We start from the raw sequence: 21,704 nt of genomic DNA on the forward strand, positions 1-21,704 counted from the left end.
TTCTGACCTTTAGTTTTCTAAACGAACCCTTCTCTTTTAATTCTTTTTTTTTAATTATTTCTGAATACAATTTTTAAAGGGGTTTATAGGCTTATTATGTCGACAAGTTCTACTAAATCATAAAATTTTAAAGTATTCAATGTAATGTGTTATTAGTTGGTTGTATCAGGGACTCTGATAGCTGGAGATGTGTTTCACTGAAAACCAGCTCTGTGTTAATGGGGCCTTAAAGTTCTGGAGTGGCCTAGTCAAAGTCTTGATGTAAACATATTTTAAGATGTTGTGGCATAACCTTAAACATACTGCCCGTGTTGGAAAACGCTCCAAAGTGACCGAGTAAAACAGTTCTGCAAAGAAGAGTCGACCAGAATTGACCCACACTGATAATAAAACCTCATTATTAGATTTAATTTTCACATTTGGATATTTTCTTCTCTCTTTATAGATGAAATCAACATTTAAAAACTAGTTCTTATATTTCCTGGTGCTATTTCTGGCTGATATTAGACGTAAAAACAGAAGAAATCTGTCAGAGGTCTTAACCTTTTCATGGTGTTTGTGTGTAAACAATCCGGCTCGCTGAAAACAACATATAAACATTTAGATAAATTTGAATCATCATATGTAAATGTCACGTTATATTAGTCAGAGGTCTCAGGAAGCTCCACAGGAAGTCTGAGTCACCAGAGCAACAACAGTGAGGTGTTGGGGTGATTTCTGCATGAACGCAGCGAAACCGCTGAAACCATTCTCTCTCCTGTGTCCTCATGATGGGAGAAAGTGACTATAAGCAGAGGCTGGTATTCAAATCCAGATATTTTTAGCTGCTCAGGGGGATTCCCCGTCTGTTATCCTCCTACTCCTCTCCATCGTTAGAAAGTAGCGTAACGCTGCGGAGCCACGACGAGCGCCGAGGCAGGATCCAGTTTTTCCACCCAGGCAGCCGGTTACAGGAAGACAGGCGACTTTATTGGAGCAGACAGGCGCTGGCATCCTGGGGGCGGCCTTTCACAGAGCTGCCCTTTTCATCTGCACGCGCTAAACGCTCAGCTGCAGCCGGAGGGGCGCGGGGCGCAGGGGCAGAAAGGAGGGACGGGGGCAGCCTGCAGCGGTGTGAAAAACGCACGCTGCTCTGTCAAGATAAGCCACTTTTTTCTGTTTGCAGTTGCATAGATGCTCAGATAAAACCCAGCCCAAGGACAGCGGAGGAGAAGTCCGGTTTATCTCTCATACCTGACCCAGCGACAGAAACCCGGCTCCCATGAAAAGTTTAACGGGGTGTCTGTGCATCCTCAAAAAACCCTTACATTCATTTATCTGAAATTAACGCCTTTAAATGTTTTAAATTCATTAGAAAAAAACACAAGTTGGTCTTAAATATGTTAATAACTGGTCTTAAAGTTATTAAGAACTTATTAACAACAACAACCTGGCAGGGAGGGAAGAACACATGGAAAGACCAAGCAGCTTACATAACAATAAACATCAAACAAAAACAATACAGCAGAGGACAAAACTGACATTACATTTTTAGCTGAAACACGTGCACCTTTCAGTCGGCATCTTTTTAAAAATACCCTTAAAAGTTTCTACCGATGCTCAGCTTTAATACGTTTTGGCTTCCTGCCAGTTGTAAATCTGACACGCCAGCTTCATCCGCTAACAGCAGCAATGAAGCTGCTTTTCTCAACCCATTTCTGCTTCTAAACGATCCGATTGGGCGCTGGAAAAGACTGTTGTGCTAAAAGGAGAGAAACTGGATGAAGAGGAATGGATAGAAAAACACTTTGTTCCAACCTGATGGTTGAAAAACAGATTAAAAGCAATAAATATCTTTGATGTTCAGATCATATGTCTGTTTATTCAATTGCTTATTTTTTGATTATGTAGTTTTCAACCAAAATGTGATTAATTAATTACTTATCCTGCAAGTAACTCGGTTAACATTTTTTAAACAAGCCCACCAGTAGCTTTGTGCCTACTTTGTTTTCAGTTTTTTCTATTTTAAATCTAAATATTAATAAAGACGACGAACTCAAACATGCATCGCATATAAATGATCACAAATTTGAAGAATATTATGTAATAGCTTCCAGTTGTTGGGCAGACTGTCACAGAGCCTCTGTCGTGTTCAGCCCCCAGACGTTCAGCAGCTACCTGGATGACATCATCAGCTACAGGTGGGAGCTGGAGGAGGGGAAGCCCAACCCGCTGCGGGACGGGCCGTTCGACAGCCTCCACCCTCGCACTCAGGTGGAGCTGCTGCACAGGCTGTGCGACTACCGCCTGGATGCTGCAGACGTCTTCGACCTGCTGAAGGTCCGTTAAACGTGGAGTCATGTTGTGGTTTAAAAAGAAACGGCTTTCCTCCTTAACTTCAATTTATCTAACTTTTTAACTTTTCTACGCCTGTGAGGTTTGCAGTTGGTCAGTTTCAAATCAGGCAAATTCCAAAGGATCTTTTTTTATGTCTGAACTCGGGATCAATATTCAGATTTCAGACTCACTTTGGTAAATTAACAACATTACAGAATAGAAAACAATAATTTGGTTAATAACAGGCTGGAGCCAAGGCTTGAACGTCCCTATCCTGTTCATAGACTCTGGAGCCGGTGGTGATGAAATATATCTAAGATAATACTAAAAATATTAAGAAAGTAAGAAAATGTGATTTAAGAAAGGTGAATGTTTTATTTAAAATAATAAAAAATATAAAAAAAAAGATAAAGATAAAAATATCAAAAGGTTTATTGTAGTTATTTTTCTCAGACAGACAATATGTAGATTGAAGAGTGCAAAATACAATCAATAACTCATGAAATAATTATTTAATGCCATTCATTTCTTGAAACTTGAAATAAATAGTTTAATATTGAATTAATTACATGTCTCAATTAAGTGTATAGATTTCCTTTTTGAAAACCCAGATGTAATTATTTCATGATTTAATAAATTATTTCCTTATTTTCAGTTTTAAAAAATGAATAACACATTTAAGTAACTATTTCAGAAGTTATTTATTTATTGTAATTTGGCACTCTTTGCTCTCCATAAAACTCCCTCCTGTCTCTGTGGGATTAATAAATGGGTTCGTTCAAAGGACTGAATGGCATTAACCACTAACTGCTCAAAACATATGATTTGAATTTGGTCTCCTCCTGCAGGGGCTGGATGCAGACAGCCTGAGGGTGGAACCCCTGGGGCAAGATGGAGACGGCGCCCTCTACTGGTACTTCTATGGCACTCGTATGTACAAAGAGGAGCCACTGGACAGGAAAGCTGAGAGTCTCAGGTGAGATTAGACGTTAGCAATCAGGTTTCCGTTGGTTTAATGGGGGATGTTGAAGCGGGTAATTGGAACAGGACTTTAACACGCGTTTACAGGCTCGTTGAGCATCCAGCAGCTAATTAAGCTCCTTAAAATGTTCTTCCAGTGAATTTGATCTAACATTACCAGAGAGGCGGAGGAGAGGAAGACCGCCAAAGAAACGAAAGCTAGACGACAATAATCTAAGGTAAATGTGAACAGTATCATGTTCTGCACATGTCAGCTCTAAAGGCTGTTGGTCGTGTTTTTAGTCATTCTTAGACTCTCTTGTGTTTTTCCCTGAAGGAAAACCTTCACTGTGTCTGAAAATAATTCAAATTACTTGCCAGAAATCAATCCTATCATCAACATTTATCCCAGTAATTAGGATCAACATCATGTAGCTTCACTCCACACAGACTAACTGGATTACAGTGAATGGGAACCCAGAATCCATCCATCCATCCATCCATTAATCCACCCACCAACCCATCCATCCATCCATCCATCCACCCACCAACCCATCCATCCATCCATATCCACCCACCCATCCATCCATCCATCCATCAATCCACCCACCAACCCATCCATCCATCCATCCATCAATCCACCCACCAACCCATCCATCCATCCATCCATCCATCCATTAATCCACCCACCCATCCATCCATCCATCCATCCACCCACCCATCCATCCATCCATCCATCCATCCACCCACCAACCCATCCATCCATCCATCCATCCATCCATCCATCAATCCACCCACCAACCCATCCATCCATCCATATCCACCCACCCATCCATCCATCCATCCACCCACCAACCCATCCATCCATCCATCCATCCATCAATCCACCCACCAACCCATCCATCCATCCATCCATCCATTAATCCACCCACCCATCCATCCATCAATCCACCCACCAACCCATCCATCCATCCATCCATCCATCCATCCATCCACCCACCAACCCATCCATCCATCCATCCATCCATCAATCCACCCACCAACCCATCCATCCATCCATTAATCCACCCACCCATCCATCCATCCATCCATCCATCCATCCATCCAATTACCTGAAAACAAATGAAAACAAATCAAATGAATAGTTAAAGCTACATTCTGTTAATTTTATTAAAAAATATGTTGTTTTTTAACATATTTCCTAAACCTATCACCAGGTCATGACAGTTTGAGACTGATAACCTGTGAAATCATTGATCTCCTTCCTGAGCTACTATTGCCATCTAAAGAAATGCACCAAAAACAACCAACCAGAACCAGGAGGTGTCTTAGTGCTGTCAATCAACACCATGTACACACTGCTAAATGTCTTAATGAAAGAGAAACAAATCACTGTTGCAGGAAAACCGTTTATGCGTTGTCGTTGATGGCTATGCTAGCTAGATTTAGCTAGATTTTCCCCGCCAGCCTCTGCTGGTGGGGAAAAGCTGTAGCGCTGCAGAGAGCAAGGACATGACCAGGAGGGGGGAGGGTAGCAGCAGCTGCATGGGCATGATGGACAGCGCTAAGACCCACCTCCTGGCTCCGATTGGTTGTTTCTAGTTAGCACTGGGAGAAAACAAATACTGTCATGACCTGTGCAGCTTTAATCACCAGGCCTTGGCAGCATTTGCTGACTCGGCTTTTTGATCCAGGTGTGTTGTAGATCGCCGTTCCAGCAGATTATTGGTTTATTTATCTCCTTCCATTTGTTTTGCTCAGTGAAGATGAAAGTGAGGGGACAGATGTGAAGTCAGACAGTGGGCTGGATGACTTTCCTCCAAGTGCAGGTGAGATCAGGTCACCTGTCTGTTTGCCATCATCATGTCTACCTTTGAATCAAACCCCCCACTGTGCCTCCAGCAGGCCGTCAGCGAGGCTCCTGGTCTCTGGTGTGTGACACGGAGGAGCAGTGGATCAGCCTGGCGGAGAGCATCAAGGACAGAACGTCCCCACAGGACCGCCATCTTCACCGCGTCATCAGCCAGAACTTCCTGCCTGAGATCAGCACCATGATCGAGCACAAGGTCAGAGCTGGAAACGCGTTGGCACCACTCACGGTTCCCTTACTGCAGGTTCCTCTGACAGAAACTCATCTGATCGTTATTTAGCTTCAGAGGCCGACAACTGAGAAGAATCTCTGCAGAACCTTATCTGAACAGTTTACCCAAAGTCAGCAAGAAGCAGATCTGTTCAGATGTCCATCTCTTTCAAACCTAAATTAGTTTGAATTCACTTCAGAAAAATGCATTTCTATATTTGAAGTTTTTCAGTGTTAATCTCTAAATTAGGGTACCACATACGTAAATGAAATTTTACGTATGTGGTAAAATTTCATTTACCACATACGTAAATGTGGTAAATGTGGTAGTGTCAGTCAGAAACACTGACTGACACTAATTTCAGTCAGTGTTTCTGACTGAAATTAGTCAGAATTAAAGAGCAGTATTATGTAAAATCTGCTTTTTTGTGCTTTACAGCATTAAAAAAAACCTGGATTGTTGCTTTGATTCTTTTATGTTTGAGAAATCCTTTATGGCAACCATTCAGCTCTCCCAAATGCCTGGGTGTACCTAGCTCCGCCACCCAGACTCAGCTCCTTCAGACTAGCCAGCAGCAATTGGCAAACACCTGGAACTGCTGAGCTCGTTATAGGAGCTGCTGCTCAGAGCAACGCTGGTATAAACGTTGTTAAATGGTTAATAGAGGAGCCAGAAATGGCAGGAGTTTTAAAAGAGACAGAGGCCCAAACCCAGGAGTTAAATCAGGAAGTCAAATTTGATATATACAGCATTATTACAACACCTGAAGGTAATATTGTTACTTGATTGTGCTGTGAAATGGTACCAGTGCCTGTAAAACGCATGATGCTGGCCCTTTAAGGTGGCTGAAGCCTCTCCCTCCACATGTCGACAGCCGTTTAACGGGTCTGGGTGGAGCTGACGATCCTGGGGACTCATCAGTGTTTCTGACTGAAATTAGTCAGAATTAAAGAGGCTGCTGCTCTGCGCATGGGGAACATGGCTTTCCTTTTGCTTTCTTCTTCTTTCCACTGTTGTCATTTATCTCCTCCTCCTTTCCCACACACCTCTTTCTTCTTCTCTTTACTTTCCAGCTATGAATGCACACGCGCGCACACACACACACACACACACACTCCTGTCTCACTATGCTTCCATTAGTTTGTACAGTCTAAGCCTGACCTTCCTCATTTTTTATTAATCAGTTTAAGCCTTTTTTACACAACATTAGAAAGACATCAAAAATGTACATAAAGAAATATTTCATTTCCTTTTTATATAAGAAACATTTTATTGGTTAAAATGCTAGAATATCAATCCATTAGCGTACGCTTGGTCAGCTGCAGCTAAAACGATTCTTCTAACATCAACAGGTGAAAAGCTCGACCCTTTCTGCTCAACTTGGCATCAGTACATTGTGGGACTGATCTGGGGATTAAGTTGTCAATTAATGATTGGAAAGCAAAATGTGCTTAATATGAGATTTTTCCAAATTTGAACCAAGTGAAGCTAAAACTTCCACTTAAGGCGTTCTGGGTGGAACAGAAACATTTATATTTGTACAGTTTTGACTTAGTTACTGCTCTGACTTGTTTTTAGAGTTAACAATTAAACCATTACTAATTTGGTTGGTTAGTTGGTTAAACAAGTACACACACACACACACATCCACCCTTGGGTTCAGTTGACTACCTGACCAAGTGCAGGTGATAGTGGGCAGGAAAAACTCCCCTTTAACAGAAAAACATCTGCAACTTTAACTTTAGTTTGACTTGATGCCTTTCTGGCATCTTCCTAAGCAAATCCGCTTGAATCTCATCTCCCTTCAGTGCTCCGTCTGGCCTTTCTCCTATTGAGATCGATTTCTCCAGGTTTAATTTCATCCTGGCCAATCAGCAAACAGGAGGAGTTGTGATACTGAGCACTTAAAGTCGGAGCAAAATGAATCTTCCCTGCCTGAGTTTTAGAAACAGAACTAAATCTGTGCTTTTCTTTTCTTCAGGAGCGAGAGCAGAAGCAGAAGTTACTGGACCCAGCGCCGGTCCGGACCTCGCAGTGGTTCTCTGAAAACCACATTAAACCTGAGAAAGAGGTGCGACGGTCACACATGGAGCATGGCGTGTTTTCCTGACGACGCAGAGTAAAACTCCCCTGTTTATGCCTGCAGGACAATCTGAAGGCCAGATCAGAGGAGGAGAGGCGGAAAGACGAAGAACTGGACCGGCAGGTTCTGCTGGCTGAGCAGCGCCGGGAAGAGGAGCGCCTCCTGCAGGAGGAGCAGCAGAGGGAGAAGCTGGAGAAGATGAAAGCTGTGGAGGGTGAGGCTGGGCGGGCGGAGCTGCTCTCTGTCCAGATGTTTCTACAGTTTCTGAGATAAACAGGGTTTGGTGGGAATTGTTGAACTTTTATCGTCTCACCAGCGACCTGCCAGCTGCAGGTGTGATCCTGTAGTAACAGGATCACACCTGCTGTGGTTTGCTCCCTGAGAGGCGAAGTGACTCTACAAGCTTTATGATTTACGGACGGGATGGAAAAGCCTTTAATCAGAGGATCCTCTGCCTCTGATGTCTCCTGTCAGGGCTTAACGAACTGCTGATTGTTCTCCAGCGGAGGAACATCAAGGATGTTTCTATGGATGAGCAGCTATGGCAGGCAGTTTTAGCATAAGATTGATTTTGTCTGACAATCTGTAATTACAATGCAGATACCTAAGGTTGAGTTTCAGATAGATACAACTAGGCCTGTTGCAATAAGCAATACATGAGTTAGTCTCATTAATTAAAACAAGCTCAATAATGCATGATTTATTTTATTTATTTTTTCTTTTCTAGTGCAGGAAACCCAAAACGTAGCAGATAACCGTTTGGACAGCTCAGTGACAACGCCACAGGGCTTGAGCCCAATTTCTTAATTCAGATATCTAAAAATGTCATTTTTGGTGACCTCATCTTGAAAGAAATATTGACTAAAAAAAGTGATTTAAGTCACCTTGAATTGTTCGTCTTACTAGTCAGAATGTAAATGCAGATATCTTGAATTATCATTCCAGTTAGTCAAAATCAAAGTTTCAGATGTCTCTAATTCATTTGTAGATATCTTAAAAAGATTCATTACGAGTCAAAATTACAGTTCTGGATGTCGCTAAGCTGGCTTTACTGAGTCATTATTTACTTTCAAGATATCCACCATTTAATTTACACCATTCTAATTTAAAAATACATTTAACATACTTTTAATTAGAATTATGACTATGTCTACTAATCTGATCGTGATTATATGTATCTTAATTAACTAATGTGTCTAGTCATAAACAAATTTCAGAAATGTGGAATGTAAGTGAATCTGATTTTATGTCAAAGCAGCTTGCCATAGGGCATCAGGATCTGGCCTCCACTCTGGACTGTAGATATTCTCCGTCAGACATGTTTAATCCCCCCAGCAGGGGGTCTGGCGGGCCGCTCGGCCGTTCATGTTGGAAGCTGATGCGTCTTCGCTCCGCTCCTCTCTGGCAGCTCAGGTCTGGTTTTTACCGGCCATGCTGACGGCCTCAAAGACGGTTTAAACTTGAACTTCAAAGCCTGAGGAAACTGCGTTTCCCTGAAGCCGCTACGCGGTGGGTTTTTAAAGTCGTCTGTGGAGCTAACCGTGTGTTTGTTGGCTTCCCTCAGAGCGAGCGAAGAGGCGGAAGATGCGTGAGGAGAAGGCCTGGCTGCTCTCCCAGGGAAAAGATCTTCCACCCGAACTCCTGAACCTGGAGCCGTCTTCCCCCGTCAGGAGGACACGGAAGAGCAAAGAATTGTGAGAACGCAAATCAAACTCTTCCTCAAGTTGCCGCTGAAAATTCAATGTGTTTAATCAAGATTTTGACTGATAAAAACATCACGAAGTGAAGTATTATGGGATAGTGGAAGAAAAATGGAGGGTTTTCAAAATTACATTGTTTTCTGAATAACTGAACCAGGAGAACTTGAAAGGAAAAGTTAACAGCAGGAGAGGGAGTCGTTTAGTTGATGGCAGCATCATGTCAACTTCCATGAATCATAGCCAACAGCCAGACCAGGCGCAGCTTCTATGGAGAGAAAAAACTGAGAAAATATAAAGTTATCAGTGGAAATGACAGCAAATAATGCAGGTCGGAGAGCAGCGTGAGTAACGGTGGCCAGTTAAGTACAGGGATTGAGGCAGAGATAGTTCAAATCAAAGCATTTTCATGTGCTAGAATGGCCTAGTCAAAGTACATCTCAAACTGGAAACTGATGGTTCTCTGAGCTGGTGTTCCCAGTCTGACTCAGCTTGGAGCAAAACTGAAAGAAAACTGGTTGAAAAGTAAGCGTCTCGCTGCTAAACGTGATTCTGTAACATATTCACACAGAGGCTGAATTCTGCCGCACTTTTCAGATTGTTATTTGCAGAAATGTTTGAGTTTTTTTTCCATTTTCCTTCCACTCCTCTGCGTTAACAAGGCGCCGTGCTCAGTGTTGCTCATGTCCAATCTTTGCCTCTACAGCTACGACATTGACGATGACTGCACCGCTCTTTACAAAGGTACGTTGATAAAATGACAATGCAGCTCCTCCGCTGCCCATCAGCGCTGAAGAGTTTAACCCGATCCCACCTGTGTTCAGTGCTGGAGGCCCTGAAAGCTCACAAAGACGCCTGGCCTTTCCTAGAGCCTGTTGACGACTCCTACGCCCCGAATTACCATGACATCATCCAGGTAAATTCATTTATATAAAGTTCATTATTTATCTTTAGTGATGTTTTCATAGGCTAATTGAATAATTTGACCTTTCACCCTGCCAGACTCCCATGGACCTGTCCACCATTGAAAAGAAGCTCGGTGACGGGGAGTACGTCGCCAAGGAGGAGTTTATTGCAGACGTGAAGCTCATGTTTGAAAACTGTGTGGAATACAATGGAGAGGACAGCGGTAAGCCAGCAGCCTCACAAACATGCATGGTGTTGGTTATTAGAGGAGGGGCTCCATTAGTTATTGATCAAGTTGATTTCTGTAATTATGCTGGTGATGCTGCTTGTGCGTCAGATATACAGGCTAAGCAAAGCAAAGCTTCTGGCTTGGGACTTTTTGTATGTTAAAAACATAAAATTAAGTGCAATTTACTGCGTTACCATTCTGACTGTAGTTTAAACATAATTCAGTGACAAAAATTTAGGGGGTCTGTGTTGGAGGGGGGGGGTCCGTGTTGGAGGGGGGGTCCGTGTTGGAGGGGGGGTCCGTGTTGGGGGGTTGGTCTGTGTTTGAGGGGGGTCCGTGTTGGTCTGTGTTTGAGGGGGGGTCCGTGTTGGAGGGTTGGGTCTGTGTTGGAGGGTTGGTCTGTGTTGGAGGGGGGGTCCGTGTTGGAGGGTTGGTCTGTGTTTTTTAGAGGGGGTCCGTGTTGGTCTGTGTTTGAGGGGGGTCCGTGTTGGAGGGTTGGTCTGTGTTGGAGGGGGGGTCTGTATTGGAGGGGGGGGTCCGTGTTGGAGGGTTGGTCTGTGTTGGAGGGGGGGTCTGTATTGGAGGAGGGGGTCTGTGTTGGAGGGTTGGTCTGTGTTGGAGGGGGGGTCTGTATTTGAGGGGGGGGGGTCTGTGTTGGAGGGTTGGTCTGTGTTGGAGGGGGGGTCTGTATTGGAGGGGGTCCGTGTTGGAGGGGGGGGTCCGTGTTGGAGGGGGGGTCCGTGTAGTGGGGGGGGCCAAGTTGGAGGGTTGGTCCGTGTTGGAGGGGGGGTCTTTGTTGGAAGGGGGGGGGGGGGTCTGTGTTGGAGGGTTGGTCTGTTTTGGAGGGGGTCCATGTTGGAGGGGGTCCATGTTGGAGGGTTGGTCCGTGTTGGAGGGTTGTTCCGTGTTGGAGGGGGGGGTCCGTGTTGGAGGGGGTCTAGCGCAGCCTTGACAGTGATTAATGGGGAGTGATTGAGTTGTGCTGAACGGGACCCGGGCTCTGCAGAGCCACAGGAACATTCCAGGCCCTAAGCGCTCCGTCTGGAGCCGTCCATCCTGCTGGGGCGGCGGGGGAGGAGAGATGCTGCAGGGCCTGAGGCAGGGGGGGCCAACGGGGCCCACCCATGCCCTCTGACCTGGTCCCTTACAGATAGAAGCTGACTGCAGCGGGCCGGCTGGTCAGTGACGATACGCTCTGTGATGATGAAGGTGCAAAAGTATTCACCCCCATTTTACTAATTTAGTCCTCTCACAAAGAGAACCTGAGGCAAAACATCATGATTTTAGACATCCGAGCAAACCCTGACCCCGTGTCAAAGAGAAATTCATCCACAAGAGGCTTATGGCTACATTTTACCTGATGACAGCCAGAGATCACTACCAGAACCTGGCTGACAGCATGAAGTAGGCCTGAAGAGCTCAAACAGCAACACATCATGACCTGCTCTAAAGAAAACATCTATCAGTCTGGAAAGAGTCACAGACCCATATCCAAGGTTCTGGTCCTCCAGAGAACCTCAATAGAACCGTGATCCACACACGCACCAATGGAAAACCGGGTGGTTCACCAGAACCTCCCAGAACCTCCCAGAACTCCACTAGAGGAGTTCTAGGTAGATTTACAGACAAAAATGTTGTTTTTTATCTTAAATACAAAATGTTTATATTTTGTGTACAATTTTGGCTTATTTAACGCAAGTATGCCGTGTTTTCAGCAAACTGCCTGTTTTGATTCTGCGTACTCCAGTTGTTTATTTCAATAATCAATTGCTGCCAGATATTAGAAATTATTCTGGAATATTTTCATGGAAGGAAACATGATGCGTCCCAGAAGGTTCAGTGTTTCGGAAGGTCCGTTGTTCTTCAGGAATGTTGTCTGACGGTCGGTTTCTGTCTGCAGAATACACCGTCATGGCCGAATCTCTGGAGCGCTGCTTCAACCGGGCGCTGCTGAAACACTTCCCGTCGGAGGACGGCGACACGGACGAGGAGTTCCACATCAGCCGGGAAGACCGAGAACGGAAGGACAAGAAGCGAAACCGGACCAGTAAACATTTAGGACCGGAGAGCTTGATCAGGGCCACGGAGCAGGTCCAGCGTAAGAGGAATCCGCAGGGAAAAGGCAGCGCTCCTCCAGAGGCAGAGGACAGCCGGATGCTCCGACTGCAGCTCCCACCCCACTGGGCCAGCGGCCCGGCTCATGGACCGGCTCACGGCCTGCCTCCAAACCAGCAGCACATGTTCCATCCAGGACAGCAGGTGATCACAGAACATCCTGGACCCGTCCCCACCTGCCTGAACCTGCACCTGAGCCTGAAACAAAACCAAACTAACGTCTCCATGTCTGATTGTCAGCTCCGTCCTCCAGCTGGTCCTCCCGGTCCGCAGATGTTCGCTCAAAGGATGGCCATGGATCCTCGCTTCGGCTACCCGGTCCACATCCCGAGGCCTGGAGACCCCAACTTCAGCCGCTACCCTCACAGTTTTAATATGCAGGTACAAAATAATAAAGACTACACTTAAACTTTGAGTCCAGAGGTCTTTGACTTTTTTCAGCCTGGGACCCCCAAACTGACAGAGAGCTGGATATGCAATGAATTAGCAATAGTAAAGCATGTTTTATTACGGTGCGCAATACAAATAACACAGCTTTAGTTCATATTTTTTATTTATTTATATCAAACATCGGCTTGAATACAAAAGTAATAATGCCACTGGCATGAACAAACTGTTTTATTTTGCTTAAAATCTAACCTGTTGCAATAACAGTAGACAAGTTAATCGCATGATGAATTAAAACCAGCTCAATAATTTCCCTTTGCATGATCTGTTGATTTTCCTCTTTTCTCTCTTTCTACCAAAAACTGGATGATAAAAGTCTCCAGTTTGGTTTTTTGGTTTTTTGATTGGACTTTTTGCTTACAGAGACCCATAAGTAATTTTATTTGTTTTCTGTTGTTTTATTTATTTTGGATTTTTACAACACCTTCCAGTTGCACTGTAAAATGTTTATTAGAATTTTAAATTTATTGATCTGTGAGAATGTGCTCCTGCATTATTGACATTATATTACTCGAAAATCATTTCAAAACAATATTATTGTTCATCACAAAAACTTCTGGGGCTTCTGGGAAAATTAGTTTTCATGACTAGAACCTTTAACGTAAAAAGCAGACTTTTGCTCACTGAAAGTGTAACTTTCTGCCTGAGAAACATCATTAATGCCTCTATAAATGTGGCAGATACCGACCCATACGGTCACCACTAACTGTTTAGCAGTTAGCCATTAAGCTAGCGGGGCAGCTAGCATGCTAACGCCAAAATGCTGGTAAAGTAGAACAGTTATGACACTCTTAAAGCATAGCCCATATAAGAGAGGCTGATGCAATAACATATTATATGATAAAAAAAACTTTATGGGAATCATAAATATGGACTTTGCCACCCTAAAGTTAAATAAAAGTAAGACGGAGACTCTTATACTTGCTCCCACTGCACCATCTGTAGCATCAGCTCATTTACACATGTACTAAAAAATATTTCCAGAAGTGTTTTTCTTTTTCTCTTTTTTTCTTTCTGTTTTATTGTAACCATTAAAAATAGTATAAAGATAAAGATGGTTTAATAGCAAAACTGCTTTAACCTCTATTTAAAAAATAAAATAAAACAAATAAAATCAGTAAATGTATGCGCAGTTGTCCAATAATTAGGAAAGAGAGCAAGAAATGATCAGGGCAAATGACAGTAGCCCAGGTTTTTAGGGCCCCGCAGGTTTTATTTTTATTTTATTGACGAATGCATGTTTTGGAGACATTGTGCTTTATACAAGAGTCGCATCAGGTGAGTTGTAATGGTATTTTCAGATTTTTATGAAATTAAACAGTACTGAAGTTTTTTAGTGGTGAAAGGATGATTGAACTTACCATCATCAGTTATCAGTTATGTATGGCTTTACCTATTAGTGTAATGTAACGAAATTTATATTAGCAAATACATTTTTCTTTAGTGGGTAGGGCACCAAAACGGTTTCCAGCCCAGGGACCCACATCCTTGTAAATCCGGCCCTGGATGCACCAAACGTCTCACAGGAAGCACCGCCACCCTGTGGTGTAACTCGGTACAACACCTCAATTTAACATGCTTTCACCCCCTTTTTACTCCTATTGGATTATCAATTAAGTAAAACAGTTTGGTCACACCTCATTACCAATTTGTCACATGTTGGATTCATGGTAATCTGTTTTTAAAGCTGCAGTATGTAACTTTTATAAAAAATAAATATATATTACACATTTGATGAAACTGTCACTGAGAAAAAAATCAAGCTCTTCTGCCTTCTCCCAAAGCTATCCAGAATCAACCAATCAGAGGAAGGAGGCGGGGTTTAGCGGTCGCTGCCTTCCTCTTTGCTATGCTACAGATTACCCTGTCAGCAGATCCTGTTTTGAACGCTAGGCTAGTTAGCTTGGCTACTGATGTCGACGTGTAAATGGTTTCCTGTAACGGTAAGCTGTTTCTCTGCCATTAGCATATTGTGCAAGTACATGAGAGTGATTGACAACACTAAGCCCCTCCTCCTGGTTCTGATTGGTTGTCTTTGGTGCAGTTCTTCAGACAGCAGTAATGGGGAGGAGGCGGAGGAGATGGATGTTTTTCACAGATTATTTTATAACAAACGGCCCCAACATGGTGTCAGCTTTAACAAACTTTAACCTCTATTTAAAAAATAAAATAAAATCAGTAAAAGAGTAAAACAATCTTTATACAAGTTACTGCAGCTTTAAAGACAAAACTATAAAATATGACATGTTGGATCCCCGTGTTTAAGGAATCTTTGTTCCTCTGCCGGTAAACCTGCTGTGCATGGAAACCAGTCAGCCCAGTTAACCCAGTACTGTTTTTGTGTTATGTAGACTCATTTGGCTGATGGACATCACATGGGCCCCAGGTATCCCATGGGGCCGGACCCTAACGAGGGCCCTCCACAGCAGCGGCCCTACATCGGTCCGACTCACGGTCCGTCCCTGGGGCCGCGCCCCACGGCCCTCCAGCCCGGCCCTCCCCCCGAAGCCAGCATGTACCCGTCCCACCAGCGCCCCGAGGGCCGCTCCTTGCACCCCATGGCCAGCCGGTTTCCCGGCCCCGAGGGGCCCGCTCAGCTCCCCTACCCCGGCCTGAGGTCCCCCGGCCTGGGCTCGTCCTCCGGCATTTGGCCCGGCGTGAACGGCCAGGACCGGCTGAACCCCAACGCCGCCAACCAGCGCGGCTTCAGCTACGGCGGCATGCCCCCGCCGATGGGACACAAGCCGTGGCCAGAGGCCGCCGGTTACCCGCAGCACCACCACAACGCGCCGCATCAGATGTCCAGCTCCCTGGGGCCACCGGCCTCGCGGGCCCTGGCGCTGCAGTCGGACCCGGCTGGCAGGACTCAGTCGTCTTCCATGCTGGAGAGCCCAGAGATGCTGGCCCTGCAGCAGCTGTCGGCCTCCTCTGGACCCCCTGCTGGCGGCTTTCATCAGCCGGGGGCCCCATCAGGGTTTGGCAGCATTCCCTCCAAACAGCTTCAGCTGCTGGGTCCAACTGGAGACAGAGGGACGGACGGCCAGGCGGACACGGAGCCCAGAGGTAGACACGACCTTTCATTCCTCCATTTCTGTTTGACAGAATCAAACGTTTTCCGTCTCAACGCTGAAAGAATGAACTCCCTCTGCTTGGTTTAGTTTTCCCTCACAGCAGGTCGCTCAATCAGTATTCAATAGTCATCAATATTCACCTATATTCACCAGCTTCTTTCACAGCTTCTGACAATTAATGATTGGCTGATTTCTCTTTTCTCTCTTTCTACCAAAAACTGAACAAGTCATCAGTCTGGTGTTTTGGTCTCCACTAGCCCTTTTTTAGGGATAATTTTGTTTGCACAGACTTAATAATTATTTCTATTTGTTCTTTTTATTTTGTTCATTTATTCTGTATATGTTATTGAAAGTATATTCATCTTTAAAAATTCAGCACTGACCACTGCGCTGAAGTGTGACAGTATCGGTATCAGGATAATTAACGAGGCTTTGAGGAATAATTTCAGCCCTGAAGTCGATCTGCGTTTGTCTCGACTTTCTGCTGACTCGTCTATTTTCTGTCCATCAGGTCCAACGTCCAACAGCAAAAACGACGTAAACATCTGTAATGAAGCAACGCCACAAAGAAGTGTTCACGCCATGAGCCTGGAACTGGCCGCCGCTCTGAGTCCATCGGGCCGCCCCACCGGGTTGGAGCGGACGGTCATTTCCCAGACCCGCCAGCAGGGGGCGGACGGGCCGCCAGAGAGCTCCGCCCGGCCTCAGGCCGCCTCCCCCCAGCCGTCCCCGCAGCGCGCCCCGCTCAGCTCCCTGCCGCCCAGCCGCCCCTCCACGCTGCTGCCCCCCCAGCCCAGCGCGGCAGAGCCGGGCAGTCAGCGGCCCTGTGAGGCCGTCGGCAGACCCGACCCGGAGGCCCTGATGTCCGCCCCGCCCGGCATCTACAAACAGTTCAGCAGCCAGACCCCGCCCATGGGGGGCGGCATGGGGGGCAACGCAGGGAGCAACGCGGCCCAGAGGGGGCCAGGTGGCTACAGCCCCGTGGCACCGCCCCCCTCCCAGTACGGCCTGGGCGGCGCCCTCCATGCACACTACAACAAGGCGCCGTTTCCCAGCCAGTCCGTAAACGCCCCGCCCCACCCTGCCTACCAGCAGGGGGGCAGCAGCGCCTTCCCCTACCAGCAGCCGCCCCCTCCCCTCAGGAACATGTTCCCTCCCCATCAGTACCAGCAGCCAGGCTACTACGGCCCGCCGCTCAGCAGGGAGGGGTACCAGCCCCCCTATCGGCCGCAGCAGCCGGACGCCCCCAGCGCCTACCTCCCTGTGGGCGCCGCCAGGTCCAACGGTCACTTCAAGGACAGCACTGCGTCTCCGCCGGGGTCCAGCCGCGCCGCCTTGCTGTCCCCGGCCGGCTCAGAGGAGGGGGGGTGCGCCGAGGCGCCGGCTGGTCCAATCAGCAACCAGACGGCCGAGAGCTCAGAGCCGCCGGAAAGCCCGAAGGAAATCCTGGACCTGGACAGCCACAACGCCGCCGCCCGCCACCGGGGAGCGCCGTCGCTCCCGCTGCGCCACGTCCATCCGGCAAGGTTCATGTATGACCCCCGAGCGCTGCACCCCGGCATGCAGCAGGGCGGCGCCCCCCCGCCTCACATGATGCCCCAGGCGGTGGGCGGCGGGACGCCGTACCCCGGCCAGCCGTACCCGGACCCCCGCTACGCTGCCCAGAGGCCCCACCCACACCTGATGGAGGCGCTGCAGCGGCCCCAGCTGCCCTACCCCCCCGGGCAAACGCACATGGCCTTGTACCGACACCCCAGAGCTGCAGGGCACTTCCAGGGCATGATGGTCCAGCAGAGGGGGCCGGAGCGCTTCCTGCACCCGGGGTAACTAATCCGCTTCTTCTACATTCTGGGGGTAAATTCAGAGATTTTAAGTAAATTGGTCTTTATTCCTCCTGATACTTTCATTACGTCCAACAACTTGTTCAGGATTAGTATTAATCTGACAGCTTTAAAAGGCCCAGGTGACATGCTTCACCTGGGCCTCACCTGGACTCACCTGGGCTCACCGGCCCAGGTGAGGCCCAGGTGAGATGCCTCACCTGGGCCTCACCTGGGCTCACCGGCCCAGGTGAGGCCCGTCTCATCAGGACAGTTAGGCAGGAAGGCCAGAAGGTCAGATAAAAACAACTTCACACAAGAGCCAATCAGCTCACAGTTTATTGCCACATTCATAATAATTAATATAAAATATCTGAGCATCACAACAATGATGGGATTTAAATAAGAAACAATTTAGTTTTAGTTTCATCATCATGATTTACTTTCCTTAAATCTGTGTGATTGGTTCAGCCGAGACTGTAGTATAGAAATACATTCATGCTTTTGAGATGATGGGAGTTCAGTCCACACTTCTCACCAGTAGGTGGCAGTAATGCTCCATTAAGCTGTTTGCCAGTCACGGTCCTCAGTTTAGGTTGAAACCAGGCGAAGTGCTTTGAACAAAAAGGTTTAAACAGAAGTTCAAACTGGTCCATTAGTTCTGGTTCTGACTCGGTCGGGCCCAGGATTGTAGACAGACCTCCGCTTGGTGGCTCCAGCTTCCTGGAGTCGACATGAGGGACTGATCAACCAATCAGAAGCAAATCTAGGTGTAACTTCAGTTTATTAAAGTGACTTTCAATGTTTTAATGTGCGGTTTGTTTGCTGGAGCAAAAGGTCCTAATCAAAGTTCTCATGGTTCCAGGCAGCAGATGATGGCCACTCCTGGAGGCGCTGGAGCGAAACAAGGACTGTAAAAATCTGAAGATCAACGTGAGTAGAAAACCTGACGACAGTCTGGAGATTTATGGAGGAAATTATTCGTTTTAGTTTACAAACACCGGCTGAAGTCGACCGTTAACTGACCTTCATTCTCACCTTTCAGGTACGGATTCAACAAACCGCTGGGACAGACAGGAAGTCCGTCCCAGCGGCTGCCGCTGTTTCCTGCTGGGAGGCTCCAACAGACCAGCTGCCGCAGCACACAGAATAAAATGTGAAATAGTTTTGAGCCTCAGAGATCAAACCTCTTCCTCCTGACTGTTTCTTCCAACGCTGGAGCTTTTATCCTGGAACGAAGGGAACCCCTACAACCACTAGGTCAACCTGTGCAGAGCCGGGGACGCTGCCTTCAGGGACGCCGGGCAGCCGCAGGTCGTCTCTTAACCTCAGGTGTAGGAGAGGCGGGTCCTGAGCGGCCGCCTGCTGATGCCTTCTTCCTCTCTGTGAATGTATGGTTAATCTTTTAGACGACAAGCGCAGCTCCGCAGTTGCACATGTAGGGACTCTGATTCCTGCCGTTTCTACCCATAACTCTAAACTTCAGTATGCACCGTTCAGCGCTGCCTTGATTTTACGAATGTCCAGACGGGAAGCGGTTGCTTCCGTGATTCTCTGTTATGCACTATGAGTTCAGTCAGTCCAGATCCCCCAGAACTGAGTGGTCTTCCTCAGAACCCCTGAAATGATTAGATATCCGCCCTGTACTACTGAGGTCCCGCCGGTACGCTGCACACGCATCCATCAGACACGCAGCACAAAGCGAAGCTTCTTGTGTTCAGAGTTTCAGGCGTCCTCCTCCTCCTCCTCCTCTTCCTCCTGCTGTTCGTGGTCAGGTTCTCCTCAGGGTGTACAGATGCAGATTACGGGTATTTTTGTGAATCATTCGAGGAAGGAGCAGCACGCCGAAACCTCTGTTATCCCCAGCCGGCCGCCTTTCTGCTTGTTTTTCTCATAAATGTGTTTTAGTTTTTCTGATTCTTATTCTGCTTTTCTCTTCATCTGATTTAAAGTCATTTTGGATAAAAATAAATGATAATTCTAGTTTTCTTGCTTTTCATTGTGACTTGTGGCGGTTTAGTCTTTAGTGCGGTTTAGTAATGATCTGAATCTACCTCATCTAGCTGCTGGCTGGCGTACATTTCTTCTCCTCCCAGACTCCCCCATCAGTGTACCATCTCTTTTAAACCCCAATGCATGATGGGAAATCTGGTTCCAGTCTGTTCGGAGTCCATTTGAACCCACGTCGCTTAATAAATGCGACGTCTGGAAACACTGGAGAGAGTTTCCCTCGACGTTTTATCAAAGTAGTGAAATGTAAAAATAGCAGGTAGCATCTAAACAGGTTGTGTGTGTGCGTGTGTGTGTGTGTGTGTGTGTGTGTGTGTGTGTGTGTGCGTGCGTGCGTGCGTGCGTGCGTGCGTGCGTGTGTGTGTGTGTGTGTGTGTGTGTGTGTGTGTGTGTTTGTACTTGCCGCCAGTTGACTGGAGCCGATTCTCCCTCTTCTGCCATCTCTGCACTAGCGACAAACCCATTTAGGCGTGATTAAATGTGAATCATATTTATTTGTTCTTTTAAGATGTTTTGTACATTTTTGGACTTGTTTTAATGTAACTTTTTCCCTGTGACGTTTTTAAACCGTCGTCCTTCATCTCAGGAGGACGGCGGCGGCTTTGGGAGGAGGGGAAACGGTCTTTTTGTTTTTAAAGTGGAGTTTACATGTTCTTATCTGACTGACGCGGATTATTTTGGGAATGGAATGGATTATTTTCTATACTGTCTTAGAAATAAATAACGTTTCTCAACTCGGAGTTAGTTTTATCTGTTTTTGGAGGTTTCTGTAGTTTGACCACAACATTACAGAAACTTTCCCCTGTGGAGCCTCTGAAAGTGAGGATGTGGTTTGTAGAAACCGTCAAATTAACACCAGTAATTTTGTCATAAGATTAAAGAAAAGTCTTTTTTTTTCAGCTTTTTATTCATTCACTTATGTCAGTTTCAAACTAAATATGTAATTAACAAACTAAATCTACAAACTTAGACAAAATACTTGCTAAATAGTTTGACAAACATTTAGCTTGTAAACCAAGATAAGTATTTGGTTTACAAGCTAAATGTTTAGTTTGAGGCCAAAGATTTAGCTGGCTAACTAAATACTTAGCTAAGAGTTTAGCTAGCAAATGAAATCTTCAAAAAGTTTGAAGTCAAATGTTTAGTAAGCTGAAGAGTTTGATAGCAAGATAAGTAGGTTTAGAACTTAATATTTGCCATTTGGTTTGCAAATTAAATGTTTGGTTTGAAACCAAATATTTAATTAGATTAGCAAGGTAAATATTTAGGTTTGAATTGAAAAGTTGCTTATCAGGCCAAATATTCTTGTTCAAACTTAGCAACTTGTTCCAGCTGATTGCTCTACATGCTTTGTCTGTCCCAGCCTGTCAGGCTGGTGGACGTCCATGTCCAGGTAGATCTGCAGGTGACCCACAAAAAGTCTTAGAACGCATTTAAAAATGTTCAGTTGTTACACGGCAAAAAATGAAAAACATGAAGAGAAATAGAAATATAAACAACCTTTATTGTCCTGAAAAAAAGTGTGCCAGCAGAAACAGATGAAAAGCTTCACACAAAGACCCAAAAGTTAAAAGAAAGTTTTTTATTTGATCAAAAAACAAGATTAATAATAATATATTGCACAAGACTGTAACAGAAAACAGAGAAGAGGTGTGAAAACCTTGTTGTAAAACACGATTCTAAATACGTGTCATAGTCAAAATATATAAAACTTTTAAGACATTTTGTTCATTAAAATTCTAAAATGTTTATTTTAACTTCCGTTTTTTTACTAAAGAGATACTTTAGTACAGTGATGCTTCAAGATAATGTTACTCAGACACTCCTGAGCTTAAAGTTACTCCAGCAAATAAAACCAATTTTATCACAGTCCTGATAAGAAATACAGGTTTTGTATTTGCTAAAAAATAATAAAGTTGGAAACTGATATTTTTTTGTTAATTTTCCAGTAACATCACAGAAGAAAATG

At 45.6% G+C, this 21,704-nt stretch overlaps 1 protein-coding gene across 2 annotated transcripts in view; it reads left to right on the forward strand.

Moving 5' to 3' along the window:
* cecr2 (CECR2 histone acetyl-lysine reader) overlaps positions 1-20,475 on the forward strand; it is a 43,741-nt gene extending 23,266 nt beyond the window's left edge. Inside the window, exons 3-19 of one of the 2 annotated variants that reach the window (XM_008436487.3) lie at positions 2,136-2,319; positions 3,165-3,292; positions 3,435-3,515; positions 5,038-5,105; positions 5,179-5,342; positions 7,339-7,428; positions 7,504-7,654; positions 9,005-9,134; positions 9,844-9,881; positions 9,962-10,053; positions 10,140-10,266; positions 12,173-12,531; positions 12,628-12,768; positions 15,186-15,897; positions 16,417-17,728; positions 18,591-18,658; positions 18,771-20,475. In XM_008436487.3, the coding sequence (XP_008434709.2) occupies positions 2,136-2,319; positions 3,165-3,292; positions 3,435-3,515; positions 5,038-5,105; positions 5,179-5,342; positions 7,339-7,428; positions 7,504-7,654; positions 9,005-9,134; positions 9,844-9,881; positions 9,962-10,053; positions 10,140-10,266; positions 12,173-12,531; positions 12,628-12,768; positions 15,186-15,897; positions 16,417-17,728; positions 18,591-18,642 (3,829 nt within the window). In that variant the 3' untranslated portion in view covers positions 18,643-18,658; positions 18,771-20,475. The remainder of the gene's footprint in view (positions 1-2,135; positions 2,320-3,164; positions 3,293-3,434; positions 3,516-5,037; positions 5,106-5,178; positions 5,343-7,338; positions 7,429-7,503; positions 7,655-9,004; positions 9,135-9,843; positions 9,882-9,961; positions 10,054-10,139; positions 10,267-12,172; positions 12,532-12,627; positions 12,769-15,185; positions 15,898-16,416; positions 17,729-18,590; positions 18,659-18,770) is intronic. The other variant, XM_008436488.3, reaches the window with a different exon arrangement.
* Positions 20,476-21,704: the final 1,229 nt, after the last annotated feature.

This window comes from Poecilia reticulata, chromosome 6, assembly GCF_904066995.2.
Source record: "Poecilia reticulata chromosome 6, P_reticulata-male-v2, whole genome shotgun sequence".
Lineage (NCBI taxonomy): Eukaryota > Metazoa > Chordata > Actinopteri > Cyprinodontiformes > Poeciliidae > Poecilia > Poecilia reticulata.